At 40.5% G+C, this 19055-nt stretch overlaps 2 protein-coding genes across 4 annotated transcripts in view; one reads left to right on the forward strand and one right to left on the reverse strand.

The window, feature by feature from the left end:
* Positions 1 to 2189, reverse strand: part of KATNIP (katanin interacting protein) — a 62442-nt gene extending 60253 nt beyond the window's left edge. Inside the window, exons 1-2 of the mRNA XM_050905751.1 lie at positions 2142 to 2189; positions 902 to 978 (exon numbers count right to left, since the gene is read on the reverse strand). Of these exons, the coding sequence (XP_050761708.1) occupies positions 902 to 963 (62 nt within the window). The 5' untranslated portion in view covers positions 964 to 978; positions 2142 to 2189. The remainder of the gene's footprint in view (positions 1 to 901; positions 979 to 2141) is intronic.
* Positions 1962 to 19055, forward strand: part of GTF3C1 (general transcription factor IIIC subunit 1) — a 44388-nt gene continuing 27294 nt past the window's right edge. For 2 of the 3 annotated variants that reach the window (XM_050905748.1, XM_050905750.1), the window contains exons 1-14: positions 1962 to 2182; positions 2908 to 3117; positions 3293 to 3469; positions 4609 to 4752; positions 5333 to 5429; positions 5918 to 6041; positions 9960 to 10118; positions 10755 to 10870; positions 12419 to 12740; positions 14519 to 14730; positions 15473 to 15612; positions 17357 to 17510; positions 18476 to 18579; positions 18819 to 19003. In XM_050905748.1, coding sequence (XP_050761705.1) covers positions 1962 to 2182; positions 2908 to 3117; positions 3293 to 3469; positions 4609 to 4752; positions 5333 to 5429; positions 5918 to 6041; positions 9960 to 10118; positions 10755 to 10870; positions 12419 to 12740; positions 14519 to 14730; positions 15473 to 15612; positions 17357 to 17510; positions 18476 to 18579; positions 18819 to 19003 — 2365 coding nt within the window. The remainder of the gene's footprint in view (positions 2183 to 2907; positions 3118 to 3292; positions 3470 to 4608; positions 4753 to 5332; positions 5430 to 5917; positions 6042 to 9959; positions 10119 to 10754; positions 10871 to 12418; positions 12741 to 14518; positions 14731 to 15472; positions 15613 to 17356; positions 17511 to 18475; positions 18580 to 18818; positions 19004 to 19055) is intronic. The other variant, XM_050905749.1, reaches the window with a different exon arrangement.

Consider the following 19055-nt stretch of genomic DNA (forward strand, 5'->3'; position numbering starts at 1 on the left):
TCAGTGGCGCTTGTTTCCACCAATATTCAGAATTAGAGCTCTGATAATAAGGATGCAAGTTGTTTCAATCATTAAATAATTTGGTTTTATCCTTTTCTAAAACTGCTTTAGGAGACTATATACAAAAGAAACCTGTGTTCACAAAAATTGGCTGTTCTTCTAACATAATTATGGCTTTTGAAGGTTTTTTTGGTGTTTTCACCAAACCATTCAGTTTGTTACAGAATTTGAGTAAAAATCTTATTGCTTGTGGTCAAGGAGGGAAAGTTCTGTAGACACCAGCAAGAAAATTCTGTAGACACTTCTGAATTAACCTATGATATTCATCTGTCTAGGGTACAATGACAGGAAGGTTCATATGAATAAAGATTAAAAGAAATGTTTTAAACTTGTCTGAAGGATACTGAAGTTTGCAAAAGCAACCTAGATGTCCTTATCTCCCACCTTAGCAGAACCTGACTTTGCACATTTAACTTTAGCAACTTGTGCATGCAATTTTCTGTATTTCTGACAACATAAAAAGCTTGCCTCATAACATCCTCACACAATGTGAGCTGCCAATTACTTCTGAATCTAGAACCTCTTGCTCTATAAACAGAAGTCTTCCCTGTAAGCCATGGAAACGATAACTATTTTATTAATAAATTTATCTATATTTTAAAGTATGCTGAAGAAATATTGTGATCTCCTCTAGAAATAAGATCTTTGATGTACTTAGCAAACAAAGGGAAGAAAAGAGAATCATCTGAATGCTTTAAGACACAGCAAGTCAGACTTTGCATCACAAATTTAAAAACCAAGTTTTTAAACTAATATTCACAACTGCTGATATTAGATACTATATTAGATAGTACACAACAGATATTACATACTCAATGGTGGTAACAATTCTGTATCTTACCGGTTTCTCTGCTGAAGGGATATTAAGTATTCGTCATGTTTTTCATCAAAGTCAGTCACCATGTCCTTAATATAAAGCTGAAATGAGAATATAATTGTCACACTGAAGCATAGAAATGATTTATTATAGACTACTACTAGTTTTGCACCCTCAGTAGACAAGAATGCTATAAACTGAAAAAAGTTCCTCCTTCAACAAAACATAAAACTTCAGTGTAGTAAATGAAGTTCCTGAAGAACAGCGGAAACCTTACTTGTTTTACTTATTTTTCAGAACCCTTCACAATCTACTGAAGAGCCTAAAAATACTAAAAATGGAAGGCATATACTATAATGAGTTTATAATCCAAGAACTGACAAGCAAGTCAATTCTGGGGCACAAGCTGAAAGGGCCATGCCCAAAGCCCAACTGTAGGATGATTTTCCTGAAGTGCTACTGCTCATGAGGTCAGTTGATTCTGGAACTTATTCACTGCAGAGGCTGTATACATTTAAAGTGTTTAATTAAAGATTTTACCTTGCTTGCCTTTCAGGAAATACAAACTTTTCTAGCGGTTCCCACCAAGTATCCCAGAGTTGCTGCTGCAAGTTGTGGTAGGGTGCCCTCTTACACACTCACAAGTTTAAAATTGCCACCAAAGCGTTTAATTTAGTTCTGTACCAAAAAAGTAAACCCCATATTTTGTCTCTTACCGACTGCAGAGTACCTGTGCTAAAATACCGCCCTTTCCCGCGCCCTCGCTGAGGTAACGCAGCGTTGGGGCTGAACTGACAGCTCTCCCGAACGACAGAGCAGGGGCGCGGGCTCGGGCTCGGGCTCGGGCTCGGGCCCTCTGCGCTTTGCCTCTGCAGCGCCGGCAGAGCACCGGGCTCAGGAAAAACCCGGGGGCAGAGCCCCCACCGGCCGGAGACTCCACAACAGCTCAGCAGGCACCGCGGCGAGGAAAGGCCGGGCCAGGCCGCGCCGCCGCTGCCCTGTTTGTGCGTTTCCGTGGTTACCGTCGCGGTCGTGACGTCACTTCCGGCGCGCAGGCCCCCCCCGCTCGGAAGCGGCGGCGGGGATGGAGGCGCTATGGGTGCTGCTGGACGAGGTGGCCCTGGAGGGGCTGGACGGCATCACGCCGGGCGCGCTGTGGCACCGCCTGGGCGCCCGCACGCCGCCCTTCCCGCTGCCGCTGGAGCCCGCCACGCAGCAGCTCCTCTGGGCCGCGCTCAGCGCCCAGCCCGACGTCAGCTTCTACCTGCTGCCGCGGGCGCGCCTGCCGCTCCGCCTGCACGACCGGTGAGGGCAGCTCCGGCGGGGACGGCGCTCCCCGCCCCGCCGAGCCGAGCCGAGCCCAGCCGCCGCCGCCGCCTCTCGCGGGCCGCCGCGCTTTCCCCTTCCCGCCGGGCGGGGCACCCCGCAGGACGCTCGGGGGGGGCTTGCTCCTCTGCCGGGGATAGCTCGGGCCTGGTTCTCCAGCCGCCGCGGGGGCTGCCCCCGCCGCCCCTGCTCGTTCTCTGGAGCCGTTCGGGTTTTGCTGGAAGAGCGCTTAAGTAGCCGGTTGACGGGCGGCGAGGCGGGGTGTGGTTTGAAGCCTGCTATTTAGGAGACCTGCATAGGAGTCCCGGCTAGGTTTCCGTTCTAATGGCTGTTTACCACTTCGGTACAAGCAGAATTTATATGTCCCGGTTCATCAGGGTGGATGTACCTCTTGTTCTCCTTTTCTGTAAACTAGTGTTTATGTATGTTTCTCTCATTCCTGCCGCTTCAATATCCTTGAATTTTTGAAGATCAAATAATGTATTCCCTTCCTCCTGCCTCATACACTCTGCATGCTGATAAGGTTTGGTTAGACTCCAGGAGTGCAACTCTGCTCTTTGTGTTTTCCCAGTTTTGAGGTTTCAAAAGAGTTTCATTTTTCCAAGATATTTCATAGAGGTATCGGTATTGTTTGTGACAATCTTATATTTCAGTTCCAAATTCCCCTTGCTTGGTTAAATGTTGGCTCTCTGCTTTTATTTCAGATATGAAGAAATAGACCTTGAAACAGGAATACTGGAAACCAAAAGAGATCCTGTTCCTTCAGATGATATTTATCCTGTCCACATGATTTTGGATAATAAAGATGGCATACAAGGTTCCTGCCAGTATTTTAAAGAGAGAATAGATATCACTGATCAAATAAGGAGGAAGGATTTGCAGCCCTGTTATACTTATATAGAAGCTGTTGAAAAGTGAGTGAAATCCTCATATCTGGCATTAAAAGATTTTTAACTCGAGTTTTAAAATTTAGTCATCACTCAGTTTGTACAGATTATATCAAGAATGGTGTTTGTGGGGGGAAGGTGATTGATCTCTCTGTTTTTATGGAACTAATAATAATTTATTACTTTCCCTTCTGTTTCTTAGATGGGGAGAGAAACTAGTCATTGTTGCTTCCCAAGACCAGCGTTACAGAGCTTTAATAGGCTGGGAAGGGGACCCAGACTTAAAACTCCCTGACTTCTCCTACTGTATATTGGAGCGTTTAGGTCGTGCTAGGTGGCAAGGCGAGCTTCAGAGGGACCTTCACAGTGGGGCTTTCAAGTAAGTTTATATATTGCTGTATGAATTAAATCAGAGCTAATAAGTTTCCACTGGTTATTTATAAAGATCTGTCCACTTAAGAATTCCTGTGTTGATTTAAACTCATATCCGTATCAGTAGCATCTCATCCTTACTACCAGGAGCACTTGGTTCTTGGAGCCTGTATTGCTAGTAGTATTCTGGTTTCTTCCTTGAGTTTATTATACTTCCTGATATTTTCTCACGGAACCAGAGATTGTCTATTGGGTCAATACACAAGTTTCTAATTTGTGGAAGTTCTTGCTTTCTCTAAACCACTTTTTCTTCAAATTTGGGATGGAACAATGATTTTCATTTCCTTTCCTAAACTGCTGAGAAAGCACCTTATCCTGCCCAAGTTCTGAAGAGATTCTTGGATGCCCAGCTGTTGTCCCCAGCATTTGCACTGTGTGACATCTTCCTCTATGACCTGAAGGGGAGCCTGAGTTACCACCTCCCAAACTAGACCATGTGTTTTGTTGATGGAGGAGCATTACACAGTCTCTTAAGGAACTTTTGGTTTTGTATTGCAGTGCTGGAGAATATTAGCATTGCTGTTAAGGATTCACTGCTTTTAGGAGATGAAGTGTATGTAGCTTGCAAACCACACTGGTATTGTTTTTTGCCACTTAGGAAGCTCTTTTAGGTAACTAAGATGATGGAGGCGGAGGGGAAATCTTTTGTGGATACTTTTCTGTCAGTTCAGTGGCCTGAGTCAGCTCACCAAGGAGTGAGATGAATACCAGAGCTATTACAAGGGGGGCAGTGATTGTAGTGTAGCCAGGAGTTAGAAAGAAAGGATGGAGAAAGAGGGCCTGGGGATACCGTATTGATTCAGCTGTCTCATCAAACCATGTCAGGACGCTGTGATGGTGCATAGAGACTGTAGGTTAAAATCAGAGGTATTTCTCTCTGTTTAATTGGATTAACTATGAAAATCAATTTCACAGGTTATCTTAATTTTGGCACTTCCTAATTTTGAGATTGTCACCCTGCAATCAACATAACATATGTTGCTAAGACCATAGGTAATTTAGGTAAAGTGTCTTGGGATACTGGATAATTAGAATTTATTTGCAGAAGTTCCTATGCCTGTAGATATCTTGCCATCTTTTCTTCAGAGTGGATGCTGGAAAAATTCATTATCACCGAAGAGTATTGGACAGAAATGGTCTCATAACAATGCAGTCCCATGTCATAAGACTACCAAGTGGAGCACAGCAACACTCAATTCTTCTACTTCTGACTCGCTTTCATGTTGATAGGTATGTGCCACTCAGATGTTTTAAAGATCTCCTGGGTAGACTGTGATCTTTTACTATGAGGAGAGTTTGCTCTGTTGTCACAACCATTAAAGTTTCCTGGTATTGACTCTTCTCAATTTCTTTATGAACTCCTCTTCCGAATGCTGGACAGTTTAAAACTTACTTGTCTTGGAGCTGTAAACAATAGGGTATTCTAGTGCCTGTCACCTGCCTACATAAACCTAGCTCTTCTTATTGTAGCACTAATCATTCTATTAATTTTGAGTGTTCTCACTTCAAACACATTTCTAATAGATTTTTTGTTTTCCTATCTTGTTTATGATTAGAACTTGTGCTTTTGTGGATTGCCAATGAAGTAACAGCCTGAGCTTAGTCACTGTTCCCTCAGTTGGGTTCTCTTCTTACTGACAAATTCTCTCACGTGCTATTCACAGAAGGAAAAGAAAACTGTGATTCCTAAAACAATCCGAGAACACTTCAGCATACTTTCTCTAGTGACTGACATTTTGTAAAGGTACAACTGGTGTTTATAAAGTTACATGCGTGCCTACAGGTAAAATAATTTTCTTTTCTTGGTTAGGAGGAGCAAATACGATATTCTAATGGAGAAGCTCTCAAGTATGCTAAGTGCTCGTTCAAACCAGATGGAAACATTAGGAAACTTGAGGGAAGAATTGGTGAGATTCATTACTCTTTCAAATTCGCACTCACGTAGAATCTAGATGATTAGTATCAAAGGCAGTTATTCATACTGCCCGTTTTTTAAAGTTGCACAAAATTTTGGGGTAGGATATTAAAAGAAAGATCTTAAAAACCTACTAGATCAAGTTACCATTGCTGTTTGTCATAAGGAAGGAGTTTTATTCGATCCACGATTTCAGAAAAGATCTGTCAATGGATATCATCATGAAGTTCTTACTTGCACAATGCTGCTGGTGGTTGCTGCTGCTTGTTTGGACGGCAGAGTTGGAGGGATAGAACACACTCCAGAAGCATCTCATGCTCTGCCTGGTGTCTGCACTAGCAGGTTTTTAAGATCCTTCTGTGATATCCTACCCCAAAATACTGTGTTTTAAGAACAGGCAGTAGGAATGTCTTTGATACTAATCACCTACAGGGGAGGCTTTTGGGCTACAATGACTTTTGCCATTTCTCTTTACATTAGGGTCTTTGTGAGAGGACTTTCAAACGTCTGTATCAATATATGATGAATGCTGGCCTAGCCAAGGTAATATCCATCCCATTACAAGATATACACCCCAATGGAGGACCCTACAAGACAAAGAAAGGTATCTAGAACTATCTTTTTTCTTGTGTAATTACATTGATGCCATTCTATGTATAAGCTTCAAATCTTAAATTAAAAGATGCATAAGTGAAATTCTGTCTATGCAATCATGTGGAGAAATGTGTTACTAAAGCTAGAATGCTACAGCCCACTTGAATTAAGCATTTGTTCAAGGTTTTTAAGAAATGGATGCAGGCAAGTTTGTTGTATATCAATGTAAGCTGTTTCAGTGGATTGTGACTCCTAATAAGACTGCTCAAGCCAATACTGAGAGTAGGCACAAAGAGCAGTCTGCTGACCTTTCGGGTTGAAGTTGAATGACAAGTCAATAAACAAAAATACATAAAAAGTTATATAAAACAAAAAAGACTATTACAAAATAAGCTAAAGAAACAGACCATCTTAGTTAAAGGCTTTTGCTGAAATTATGACTTTTGCTGAAAGTCATGAGAACGCAAAGTTTCTCTGGAAAGTTTCATATCAAGTTATGAAAGTAAGCTTCTACAGCCCTACCTTGGAATTCTTGAAGTAAGCAAGATAGCCAACAACTACTATTCAAAAAAGCCATAGTCTACTGAGAGATAGTTTAATGCATAACCAGCTTTGAATTCAAATTTAATAGATTTGCAAGAACTGCTGATAACTTCCAAACATGCAGTGGAAAGACAAAGAAGAGCAGAACTGCATGAAGAAAATGAACAAAAGAAAGCAACTGCTCTCAGAAGAAGATGCAGATAAAACTTGCGTGGGGAAAAAACTACAAGAAGTAATAACAGAAAGTATGAGGAAGGATAGTATCACCAATGGAATTAATGCAATTGCTTAAGGAAGTCTAAACCAAATCTTTAATCACAGAAAATCCTAAGAGGCAGATTTGCAAGGGTTAAAAAGAAAATAGTTCTAAAAGATGAACAGTGTGTTTTTCAGAGATGTAGTGAACTGTTTGTGAAAAAATAAAAAAATTAAATCTGATATGAACTAAACATTGCAAATTACATAGTCTTTGCGAATAGGAGTGATCATAAAGGAAGAAGTGAAAAAGCCAATAAAAATGTGAGAACTTCAAGAAGACAAAAGTGAATGCCAGTTACATGCAGTTGGATTAAGGCTCTTGATAAGACAACAAATTCCTTCAAATCTTTTAAGTCTGGGGAAAGGAAATCTCTCTGTAGGGAAATTGTATTATGAACAAACAGAAGCAACAGCTAAAAGTAGGTACAGCATGTAGCACGGTTCAGAGAGAAATCTCCCACATTGTACTGAATAAATAAGGGAGTGATTGAACAAGTTCATTTGTCATGAAATATACAGGTCCACCTCCTTCCCATAAGAATATCAGAGGGAGTTTTACACAGGAGAATTCATTTACGTTCACAGTTGCAAGAAGGCAGTGGAGATCCTCAAAATATGTTCTAGAATAGATCAGTATACAATAAAATAGATGGGAAAAATTATCATCAATTTTTTACAAAATATGTATTGTACATGGTTAATGTATTTCTGGTTTGAGCAAGCGTCTCAACATACAGTGGCTTGTATGACAGGGATACCGTTAGTCCCACCGTTTAGCATTGTCAGTGACAAAAACCTAGATTCTCTCTTACACTGTCTTTGAGTAGTATTGCACCAGGTCATATTTGTTTATACTTCCTCATACTGACTTAAGTTTCAGGGATGTTCTAATGAGCTGAAGACACTTGCAAATAAAACCCAAAAGACTAGATAGTATTCCTAAAAGACAGAGTTTATAATCAGTAGTAAAAACATCTAACTTCCAATTAAAGTATTTACTTAGAAGACAAGAAAATAGAAGTCCATTTATAAACTTAGTGGCAACCCACAAGGCAGTAGATGTTTCATGTTTTGCAGAGATTGGCACAGTGGCAGCTGCATTTACTACTTAAGTGTGTAATGAAAAATACCACCTGATGAATCTTTCACTTGAATGATAATTCCATCTTACAGACGTAAAAGCTGAAAATCCACAAAAATGCCTTAAAAAACACTAGGTATTAAACTAGGATGAATTAATAATAGCTGATTTTCATCAGAGATCAAGATAGTTTAATCTCTGGAGTTATACAGGAAAGCAGATAGAAATATGTGGGACACACTGAGGATGAAGCCAGAGCATCTGCTATGGGAAGCACATTATTGGGCAGCAGGAGCTAAAGTAAAAGGAATTGGTTTGGTTGGTTGGTTGGGTTTTTTTTTCCAAATACTGCTTCAAGTGAAAATTAACAGGCTGTAGAAATACAGAGGATGTGATAACAGTGTCTGCAGCCCTACCAAAATGTCAGCATGGAATCATCTGGTGTGGAGCTCAGTCACATGATTAAGTTACTGTGAATTAACTTCATGTCAGCTAGTCTTCAGTAACTGATCATATATATACATAAGATAAAATTCATCAGCTGAAACCTTAATGATTTCAACTAAAGCTTTCACCTGGCATTTTTCACAGCAGGGCTGTACCAGAGGAGTAGAGATGGCTCTAGATGTTCCCACCTACTGCTGCAGGATGAATTAACTACTTCTGCAGTAGCTGCTGAATCACTGCAACTTGATAAGCTGGCAATGTACAGTAACCTAGTTCTCCCTTACCACTGGTCTCTTAAATTGTTCAGCAGGAGCTAGGTGATACTGATGATAGTAGGGCATCCTTATATCAGGGAGCAGGATCGCTACAGCTCTCCTGAAGTCATCTGTCCCCACTCTTCCATGAGATCCCAGAAGGATAAAGTAGGTGGAGAGTTACTACAGCACAACCGTTGCACAGTAACATGTTAAGATGTAGAATTCAATCATGTATGAGACTCTTGTGGCTGGTGGGCAGCAGTGCGTTCTGTCCTTGTATACAACAACCTTAGATTTTGTGTCTCCGTTTTCATTACATATAATTATAGTACACTATACGTGTTAACAAACCTAGCCATTCCCTAGGTGCGGAGAATAGGTGAGGACTTTGGACAAGAAATCTAGAAGCTCAGCTGCTCATACGTGGTTGCACATAAAGCTTCCATAATATAACTGATATCATGTGTTGTGGAATCAGCAGACAAAGGCTGAGAAGAACCTCTTCTCACAGTGATGTGGGACCTGTGCAACACGACTGTACATCTTAGTTATGCTGTAAGAGCTTACTGGATGGGGTAGGACTCTATTATTTGATCCTTTTCTTTAGGATGCTAGTTGCTTGGTGTATGCTTCCTCCAACATCCATGTGTACAAATATAGAGGAAGGTGCTAGGACATATGATAAACTGTCAGTTCTTTTAGGTCCTGGGATTTTTAAATATTGGGAACTCGCAGCAGCACTTGATAGGGCCCAGCAACTGGTATCCACTTTGATCACTTGCTGAGGAAAGGCAATTCTGTGTTAAGGAACAGTTTTGCAACCAGGTAGCTTATTGTATGAGTTCTAGATCTTCAAATGTACCATTATCTTTCATTATGTGACTTGCATTTATAGAAGGTGAAAAATGCTTTGGGTCTGTAGAAGAAAGAGTGGTTTTATACCCAGTGAGTGATCTCACAGTCACATATGTGTTCTGAAGATGTAACACTGTGGATCAGCACTTAATCCTTTCATTGATTTATTTGTGCTGTTGAAATTTCTCCTGTTATTGCAGTGTTTTCCATTCTGCTCATAAATCACTGTATTGGGCAGTCCTAATGTTGACACAGATGCGAAGGCTTGGAGCACCTCAAAAATTCAGCTAGTCAGTATTTTGACAAGATTCATAGATAGGGAAAAGCTGTTGCAAACCTTTCCTAGAAATAAACAGTTGTCTTTGGTCGTTTGTTCCCCATTGCACTACTACTTGTTCATGCTGCTGAAAGAAATAAAATGGTTCAAACGCACGCACGCACCCTGCATCATTTTGTTAAGAGTTGTTATTAACATTTGTGTTCGCAGGAACTGATGTCATGGTCCGTTGCCTTAAATTACTAAAGGAATTTCGGAAGAAAATGGAAGATTATCATGATGATGATGAAGAAGAGATTATCACAAAAGCTGTTCAGCCTGTGGATATTGTTTGCGAAAGGGATATGCTCACCCAGGCTTATGAGCTAAGTAGGTGATGTAGTAAGACATGCTAAAGATTTTTCCCATCGCCTTCCTACTCCTTGTGTGTATAAAAGAAAGGTATATATTGTGGGGGTTTTTTTAATTCTGATTGCTTTTTATGTATTGGAAAGTGTCAGTTTTTCATGGCAAACATGAGATTTATGTCCAGATTAGACTGGTGCTGCCACCTGTTAGCCCTCCCTGGAAGCTTATCAACTATTCAATACCACCCAAATAAAACAGCATGGTAGAAAGAGGATGTTGTGGTGGTATGAGAAAAGGTGAAGAAAACTGTTCCTTTTTCTTCTCTCTCTTTTCCTTTCATAATGGAGAAATTAACATCTAACTGCAGAAAGCTGTCAGGGGAAAAATTCACCTCTGGTTTTAATCTGAAGCTATCGCCTTCAAACCTCAATCTGCTGGGGCACTGCTTCGCGTAAAATTGTGTTTTATGACAGTATTTGACTGTATATTGTATATGTCTGTGAAAATGTCTTTAGTTGTTAGTGGGGAAAGTTAAATTTTATATTCTGGCGTATACAGTTATTCAGAGCAAATATGAATGTATATACAAATATATGTATATATAATTTGGTCATATTATTTCCCTGAGATATTTTCTGGTTCTCCTTTCTGAAACAGTTGAAAGTAGGGGAACCAAAGGTATTTCTCAGGCAGAAATTCGCTTGGCTATGAATGTGGGGAAGCTAGAAGCAAGGATGCTCTGTCGTCTTCTGGAGAGGTACAAAGTTGTCAAGGTAAGGTTAAAATAAAATAATTTAGATGCTTATTGAAACTGGAGATACAATGGGTTACTCTCGTAATATGTTATAACATTGTTAACCTCAAACAATAGAAACAGTAGTGATTGAGAATTGACAGTGAAAGAGTCCTGGTAAGACTGAAAAGAGTATGACTTCAATTGAGGAAAAGGTATATAATAAAAGTGTTCAAAAAGTATTAAGATTTTAACCTACTGTAACCTGGGGACTAGGCCTACTTGTTAGCATGTAACATACCTGCTCTTCTAGCATACCTTTTCTTTATCGTTTCCTGGTTAGCTGCCTTGACGTTTAATAGTTCGCTGACCCAGACGTACAAATATTTTACATTGGTTTGTGACGGGGTGCTTAAGTAATAAAGATGGTGGGGAAAAATGCACATGGCCCCATATTTTCTGTCTGTGTTGAGCACACATTCTGGTGATCCACACCAGCTGGTGGATTCTGCCAGACGCTGCTTCACAGCATTCCAGAGAAACACTGTTCCCAGCACTGTGACGCAGGTCTGCCCTCCAAAAAGAGACGGAGCAGAGAAACTGGCCTCAACCACTTACCTAAGTCATTCACTGTAATTGGTGGTAACCCAAGTGACCTGGGGGCTGGTGCTTTATGGAGATGAACATAAACGTCTCTCGACTCAAAATAGCCACTTTGCTTAATTTTTGACTATAAGACACCTTTTATTTTGCAAGATCCTCTACTGAAGGGTCTTGTCGGAGACCCTCTGTACATTTAAAATCATTAATTTACTTGCCTTTTGAAAATACCAGTAAATTCTGGGGAAAAAAGTTACTTTTGTAGAGGTTATGGTGATTAAATTCCTTATTTCCAGATATTTCAGGTTTTTTTTTCATTTCAACAAGACAAATTCAGCCGTCATTTCTCACATGCACCCACCTGCCCCTTTTCACAAAGGCAGGATAATTGCCATCCTCCCTCAATAGAGAATTTTTTTTACTAAGATCTTGTCATTTGGTAAAGAGTTCTGTAGAATTAAAAACAAACAAACTATGTAAACTATTGGAATACCTAAACATACTTTTTCCTAAGTCAACTGCGAAGATGAAATCTTCCCTTATGGATAGGCTAAGTGAGTTTCTAGATACTTGAAAGCACTTGTTGCAGTAGACAGGGCAACAGCAGTTCCACTTAAGTCTGATTCATTCGGGTAACTTCTGCATTGCAGTTATTTCACAGAAATTTTTTTCAGAAAAAAATCAATTTCCAGTCTGAATACATATAGTTTGTTCTTCCTTAGACTTTTCTACATCCCACATACTGTAGGTGTTTCAGTCTAGTATGCAGGTAATGCATATTGATTTATTTTTCAAGCGTGGTATTTCTTTTGATTTCTGTATGTTAAGGTTAGTCAACATTTTTGTTATTTAGAAAAAAAGGAGAATAACATGGAATCTTTTGATGTGAGGGGAGAACAGTTAGAAAATTTTCCCATTGTTGATGCTGGAGAACACTGCAAGAATGGAGAAGTAAGGTGGTAAAATAACATTCCAATTATTTTCTTAGGGTTTTATGGAGGATGAAGGTCGGCAAAGGACAACAAAGTATATTTCATACATTTTTGCAGAGGAGAGTGATTTAAACCGTCAGTTTGAGAGAGAGAAGGCTAGGAGTGAGCAGTTAGCTACGGTTACTTTGGCTCTAGTGCCAGAAGATTCCCCACCTGTGGAAGATGTGTCTCCTGGAGAAGATGATACTTTGGTCTCAGAGTCTGACAATGAAGAAGGGAAAGATGGCAAGAAGAGAGGAAAAGGTCAGAAGGCCAACTCTGGTTCTCTGTTGAAATTAAGTTTCCAAGATGATACCCATCAGTCAACACCAGCTAAAGGTAGGTCGTGATTTTGAAATTTGGAAAGAACCCTGCATTTTTCTTGTGGATCCTTTTATTAAAGAAAAAATAATATGCTATTAGCTTCCATTAAAGTTTTTGGTGATGTATTTATTTTTACACTTATTTGATTATTTCCATGCTTTTCTCTTTCCCCCAAAATTGTTATGTTTTGGAATACTGTAAGTGTGGTAATCTGTGGAGATTCTCAGGGCTGAAGTGTGCTCTCGTGTCTGTGTGCCAAATAGTGATTCTGATTATCACTGATCACCGAGAAGATAATCTGCTTCTCCTTACCCCTGTGTCATTTCTCCCCTTTTCCCCATGCAAATGCAATGGGCTCACACACCGTGCTCCTTGGATATTCAGTTATTTTTCTGGTGGCTTGAAGGGCTGAAATGATTCTGCAGAGGGTCAGGCAAATTCCAAAACTGTTGCAAGGAAGGAGGCAGGACTGCGTGGCTAAAAACGAGCATAGCGGGGAGACTGTGGTCGCTAGCAGTCAGGTTGGCTTAAGCTGCTGAGAGAAACAGCATCCTTGGGTAAATTTTATATCTGCCTTGGATGTTCTGTGATAAACTGACAAGGTATCTGTCATGGACTCTGTTTTTCAAAATACCTTACACCTCAGGCTGGGCCCATCAGAGAGCACCATCTTGGTAGAGCTTTAGCTTTTAAAGTCCTTGAAGACTTCGGAAGGGATTTGAACACACTTTGTCTTTGAAATATTTTACTTCTTCCTCACTGAGGAAAAAGGCAGGCTGTGCCTCTCATTAAAACCCATCATTTCATTCCATTGGATACGTAAATGTCATCTTAGGTGTGGGAAATAGGGCAGGAGCTGACAGACCAGCCAGTTAACTTTTTTTTTTTTTTTAAATGGTAACATATAAAAATTCTTCCCCTTTTAGCAGTGGGGTTTTTTCAGTTGGAAACGTCTGGTATTGAGCCTTAGAGTCTGTGCAAAATGTATTTGTTCATGTACTGATGCAAACCTTCAAGTGGGATGAGTATACGTAGAGTAATACTGACTTCTTGTCTGAGACCAGATAAGATGGTAACTAACTACTTTCAAGCAGCAATAGGCTTGGGATGACTTGACCCACAGCCTCACCTAAGCATATTGTAACGAAAATATCGTGTCCCCTGAAGCTAATTGCTTCATCTTTTTCTTTAGTTATTTGGAACATCGTAATGTGAAAGCTACCAGCCTTTTGGGGACCTATTTTAAAGAAGATATGGTGGTTTATTTTTTTTATTTTATTTATTTTAACTATTTGAATGTTCCTATAACTCCTCTGAAACTCCAAGGGAAGAGAGGAGAACAGATCTCCATTTCTTATGTAGATTATCTTTAGAGTAATAATAAATCCTTGTTCTCGCTCTGCTTTGAGTCAGAAAAGTCAGGTTTCTGGCAGAACTTGAGAATCTTTGTGACAGAAACTCTCCTTTCTTCAGACAGCAGTTTCTGGATAAGCTTATCTGGCCCCTCATGGTCTTCGAAGTCTGCCTATAAAAAGGCTTATGCATGGAGAGAATTATTTGATGACAGGGAGTTCACTTTTTTTTTTAACTTTACTTTTGGAGGCTGAATGCAGTCGTTCACGGTCAAACCACTGCTTCCAGCAGGTAGAAGAATATGCGAAAAATGTAGCAGAATGCTTTTAAGTACAGTTACCTGGGTGGATGGGGGAATGCCTTTTAGAGAGAGAGAAGCTGGACATTTACAGGAAACTGTGAGAGCAGAACAATTACAAGGCTGTTTGCTCTTAAACCAGGCTCAAAGCCAACAGCTGTGAAGTCTCAGGGGAAGAAGCTGCCTTCCCCTCAAATTCTTGAAGAGCCTGATGAGCTCCCAGACAACATTTCAGGGGAGACTTCTACTTTGGAAACTCTAAAGCAGGAGTCCAGTCTTTCCACCTGTGCTCATTCCGCTGATGAAGATGGGGATGTGGCTGTGGTGGAGGAGGTCAGACTTGAAGACCCTAAGGTAAGATCACATGTCTTAATATTTTCTTGTTGGTACGGCTGTCTGAGCTAAGTTATGTGCTTTCACAGCAAGACTTCAAGCTATAGTTTTTCTATTCATTTATGGGATTGTTTTGTTTTTTTAAATTTAATTTCAAAGTACATTCATATTTTGGCTGCATTGTAGTCATAAGTGAAAGCTATTCCAGGAGACAGGAAGGTAGATGTCCAAAATACAGTTCTGGGTTAGTTTCCTGGTGCTCTCCAAATTCCCTGTGTTGACTTAATGCGTATCATCACTTAATGTCTGTCTGTGCACGCAAGTGCTGCATATCGTCTGGTCTGTCTACTCTAAACCAGGAGTAACAAATGGGTTTTGACATGAAAGTTGTGTAGCCTCACTGCTGCAGGACTGAGCCTGGGACAAGAAGCCTTTCTGAGACACAGGATACGTTGGCTTGGACTCAGTAAGGCAGTTACCAGCTTTCTAGGCCAAAACTCTCAAGTCCAAATGGCTCAGAATGTGGGATTGGCAGAGAAAGTGCATAAATCTCTGCATCTAACTGCATGGAAATCTTAGTTTCTACCTTGGTTCCCTGCCTGTGAAGGGGAGGTAAAAGATAATCCCCATCTGACTAGTTTGTTACAAATAAATACATCAAAATTCTGAATTCCTCAGATGCTACTGTGTGGGGAACCAATGTTAGGCTGAAGACATTGAATAGTTCATGTAAAATTTTTATTTTGTCCATACTGTGCACTAGAAGACATGTGGCCAAAAGAAGGAAAAGCGTTCCAAAGCTACAGCAGTGGAGAGATCTCATGAAACATACAGGCTGCTGAAGCGCCGAAATCTCATTGTGGAAGCTGTTCGAAACCTCCGGCTAATTGAAAGCTTGTTCACGTGAGTCCATCTGAAAACAGCGTACTGGGGGCCTGATGCATTTTGGTAGTAGAAGCACTCCTTTAGCAAGCAGTCTGTGTGCTTATTCCGTTGTTGGCTTTTCTTGTCCCTGATGGCACTGTATGCTGTCATGTTGGAGAGGATGGCACACGGAAGGTGTCAGGGGTTGCAGTTATACTGAATCTTAAAATTAATCAGCTGTTTGGAAGCAATAATAGTTCTCTGCAGATAATTACACAAGTGAATTTTTATACGGTATATGTCCCATAAATAGAGATCAGAGAACTTTTTTCTTTCTGACAGTATGCCAGTGCTTGGGGCCACATCGTAAGATACAGCACTTCCCTGCTTGAGGATTCTTTCATCTGCATAAGTTTTATTTCCGCATGGTTTCAAAAATTGTTCATGTGTTATTCTGTCATGGACTGTAGAGACTCGTATCTTCATGTCAGTCATCATTGGTCACTAGGATTCTAGCAGGGTCCTGAAAGTTTGCTTTTCTTTGCAGTTTCATGTGGTATGGTTACATGTCTTCTCCTTAGTTGCCTTGTCTGGACTAAAGATGCTTCCCTGAATGTTATAACGTCTTTCAGCCTTTCAAGATTCACCTCCAAAGAGAAATGGAAATTCTGGTGCTCTCCTGGAGTCCCAGCTTCCAAATTGGCAGGACCCTGTTGTTGCAAATAGGATTGCACCATCCGTCTTCTGTGTCAGCACATAAGATCCTGGCATGTGAATACACACAGGGCTGCCTGCTGTAGGAATTTAGTAAGAAATCATGGTCCGATTCTTCTCTGGTTTGAGAATTTTGAAACCTTCTGCCACATAGTTCCGTCGCAGTGTTGTAAAATTACAGCCTCATCTTCTGGCACCAGCCTCATCACTGACTGATCTAGTCACATCCAGGTGCAGGCTCAGAAGATATTTCAGGTCTCTGCTGTCCCCTTCTGTGCTGCCAACAGGTAGCTCACAGGTTCCTCCAGCACCAGTGAAAGTTCTGCCCCTCCCCAGTCTCTGCCAAGGAAATTTGCTGGTGTTGTCACTCCAATTATGTTAGTTACCAGGATGGGGTAGTCTTGAAAAAGTTGAAGTCCATGTGTACATTCACATATTGCCTCATTCCCTTAATACTCTTCCATATCTTTTTCAGAATTGACTCTCCAGGATTAAAAGAGTCAGAAGTAGGGCCTGGAGCGTTTTTGAAAAAGTGCATGAAAACAGGCTTTCGGAGAGTAGGGTGTGAGCACGCTCCTGCAGACTGCTACAAGGGAAGAAGTGAGCTGGCTTTAAGTGATGGGATATATGTATCTATACTGTGAATGCATATGTAGTTTTTGAGCTCTGAACGCCACTAAGTAAACTCTTTCTGCCCCAAGCTGAACTGAGCTTACAAGTGGAAATATAGACTGCGTATGTTTAATCACCACTTAAAGCTGTAGGTTTTCCTGACCTTAGGGAGGCTGGATTCGTAATTGCATTGTAGCCATACACAGAGAAATCTGGCATTGAGAATTTGCTGTCATCAGAACAGCAGTCCTCACGTAAAAAGGATAAGCTTGATTACAAAGAAAATACAGCTGAAATTTAAAGCTAAGGTACCAGTTATCTACAGCAAAAGGGAAAAGTGAGCAGTAATTGCTAGAAGTAGGGAAATATCCATTCACCCCACATCCTCTAACAAACTGCTTAAGCCTTGCAATGCTCCGGACTGGCTAAAATGCTAGGTATTTTTTGCATCTTTTAGGCTTCAGAAAATGGTCATGGATCAAGAGAAGCAAGAAGGTGTCTCCACTAAATGCTGCAAAAAGTCTATCGTACGACTGGTACAGAAGCTTGCGCAAGAAGGACTCCTCAGGCTGTATCGTACTACAGTCATTCAAGATGGCATTAGTAAAAAGGTGACTGCACAAAGCCTGGCAGCAGAAGCAGCTTTTCTCACAACCTGCTGATTTATCAAAATGTTTTGGGCCTGAAATATATAGATGACTTCGCTTTTTGTAGCAGAACCCACAGTTGAGCTGCCCAGGAGCTACATGTCCCAAACGAAGCTACTGTGAAAACCAGATTAGTGGTTTCAATTATTGTGCTGCAGATAATTGTGAGACCAAGGAATAGTCCAGAGATCAAAGTCTCTGAATCTCCCTTCTGAGAGGTTCTGCTGCTTATCAGTTATGCAATTCATGGTTCTCTCCCTGCACTGTCAGGCTGCAATACAATTCTATTTAATCCCCTTTTGAAAGCCAGGAGTATATGAGAAATCATAAGTTAGCTTCTGAGTTGAAACTTATAGAACGTGATCTATTTTTTTAAAACAAAAATCCACTGTTATTGAGGTTTATTGAAAGTAAAATGTCTGTAGTTGTAAAGCTGAGACTTGTCATTAGTGTGAAATGTTCAGAAGCAGGGAGAAAATCTGTTGAAAATTGACTGCTGCACAATTACTGTAGAGCACATGAAATCTTACTAATCTGAATTGTGTGTGTACTTTCAGCAACAATATGTATTAGTTTGGCCTTATGAGGTATGGCTTTTCATTTATCCCTTTCAGCCTAATATTTGCAAGTTTAAGTGTTTGTTCCCCAAGTATTTCAGATTTTAAAAATCAAAAAACCTGAGGTTTGTAGAAATGACTAACTATTTATTGGTACAGAGACCATACGGTCTGGCCTCTTGCTTAATACAAACTAGCAACAGGAGTTTTGATCCAAAAGTTAATATTCTGTGAATTGCTAAACCTTCGTAGGATTCATCCATTGTGGCTACTGTTAATTAACTGTCTGTTAATCTCTGATAATTTATGCAGCTGATTAAGAACCAATATCTCCACAAATACCTTTTGTTTGTTTTCTGCTGCTCTGAACAGGTAGAGTTTGTTGTGCATCCGTCAGTGAGTCCTAATGATCCCCTTGTAAAAAGTGCCATCGAGCAGGTGCGTTTCCGAATCTCCAATTCAAGCACGGCAAACAGGCAAGTTGCAACGATGGTTTGGATGGCTTCGGGGGAACTTGGCTTATCTAGTACAGGCAAAAATATGCAGAGGAAATAAACACAAAGTAAGCAAAAGAAAAGAAAAAATCTCTTATTTAGCAACAGAGAAACGGAAGCACAAAGATGAAGCAAGATGCTGAATATCTCCTGAAGTCAGGAAAGAGAAGGAATTGAACTCTGCTTAATTTTTACCAAAGTGCTGTGTGGTTTTAATACAGGATTAAAGTTCCCCAGACACCAACATCCCAGGACCATGCTGAGGAAGAAAATGTGGGGCAAGAGGCAGTTCCTGATTCAGGAGAAACGCAAGAAAGCTCATGTAAAGCCGATAATAATAGTCGGGCAAGAAAAACTGATGAAAAAATGGGCATAACACAGCTAAAAAACTATCACCCTGTTACAGGTACGGCTAACTTTGTTTTTTCTGTCATCTTTCACTTTCCCATTTATTATTA

Source organism: Gymnogyps californianus, chromosome 15 (genome assembly GCF_018139145.2).
Source record: "Gymnogyps californianus isolate 813 chromosome 15, ASM1813914v2, whole genome shotgun sequence".
Taxonomy (NCBI): Eukaryota; Metazoa; Chordata; class Aves; order Accipitriformes; family Cathartidae; genus Gymnogyps; species Gymnogyps californianus.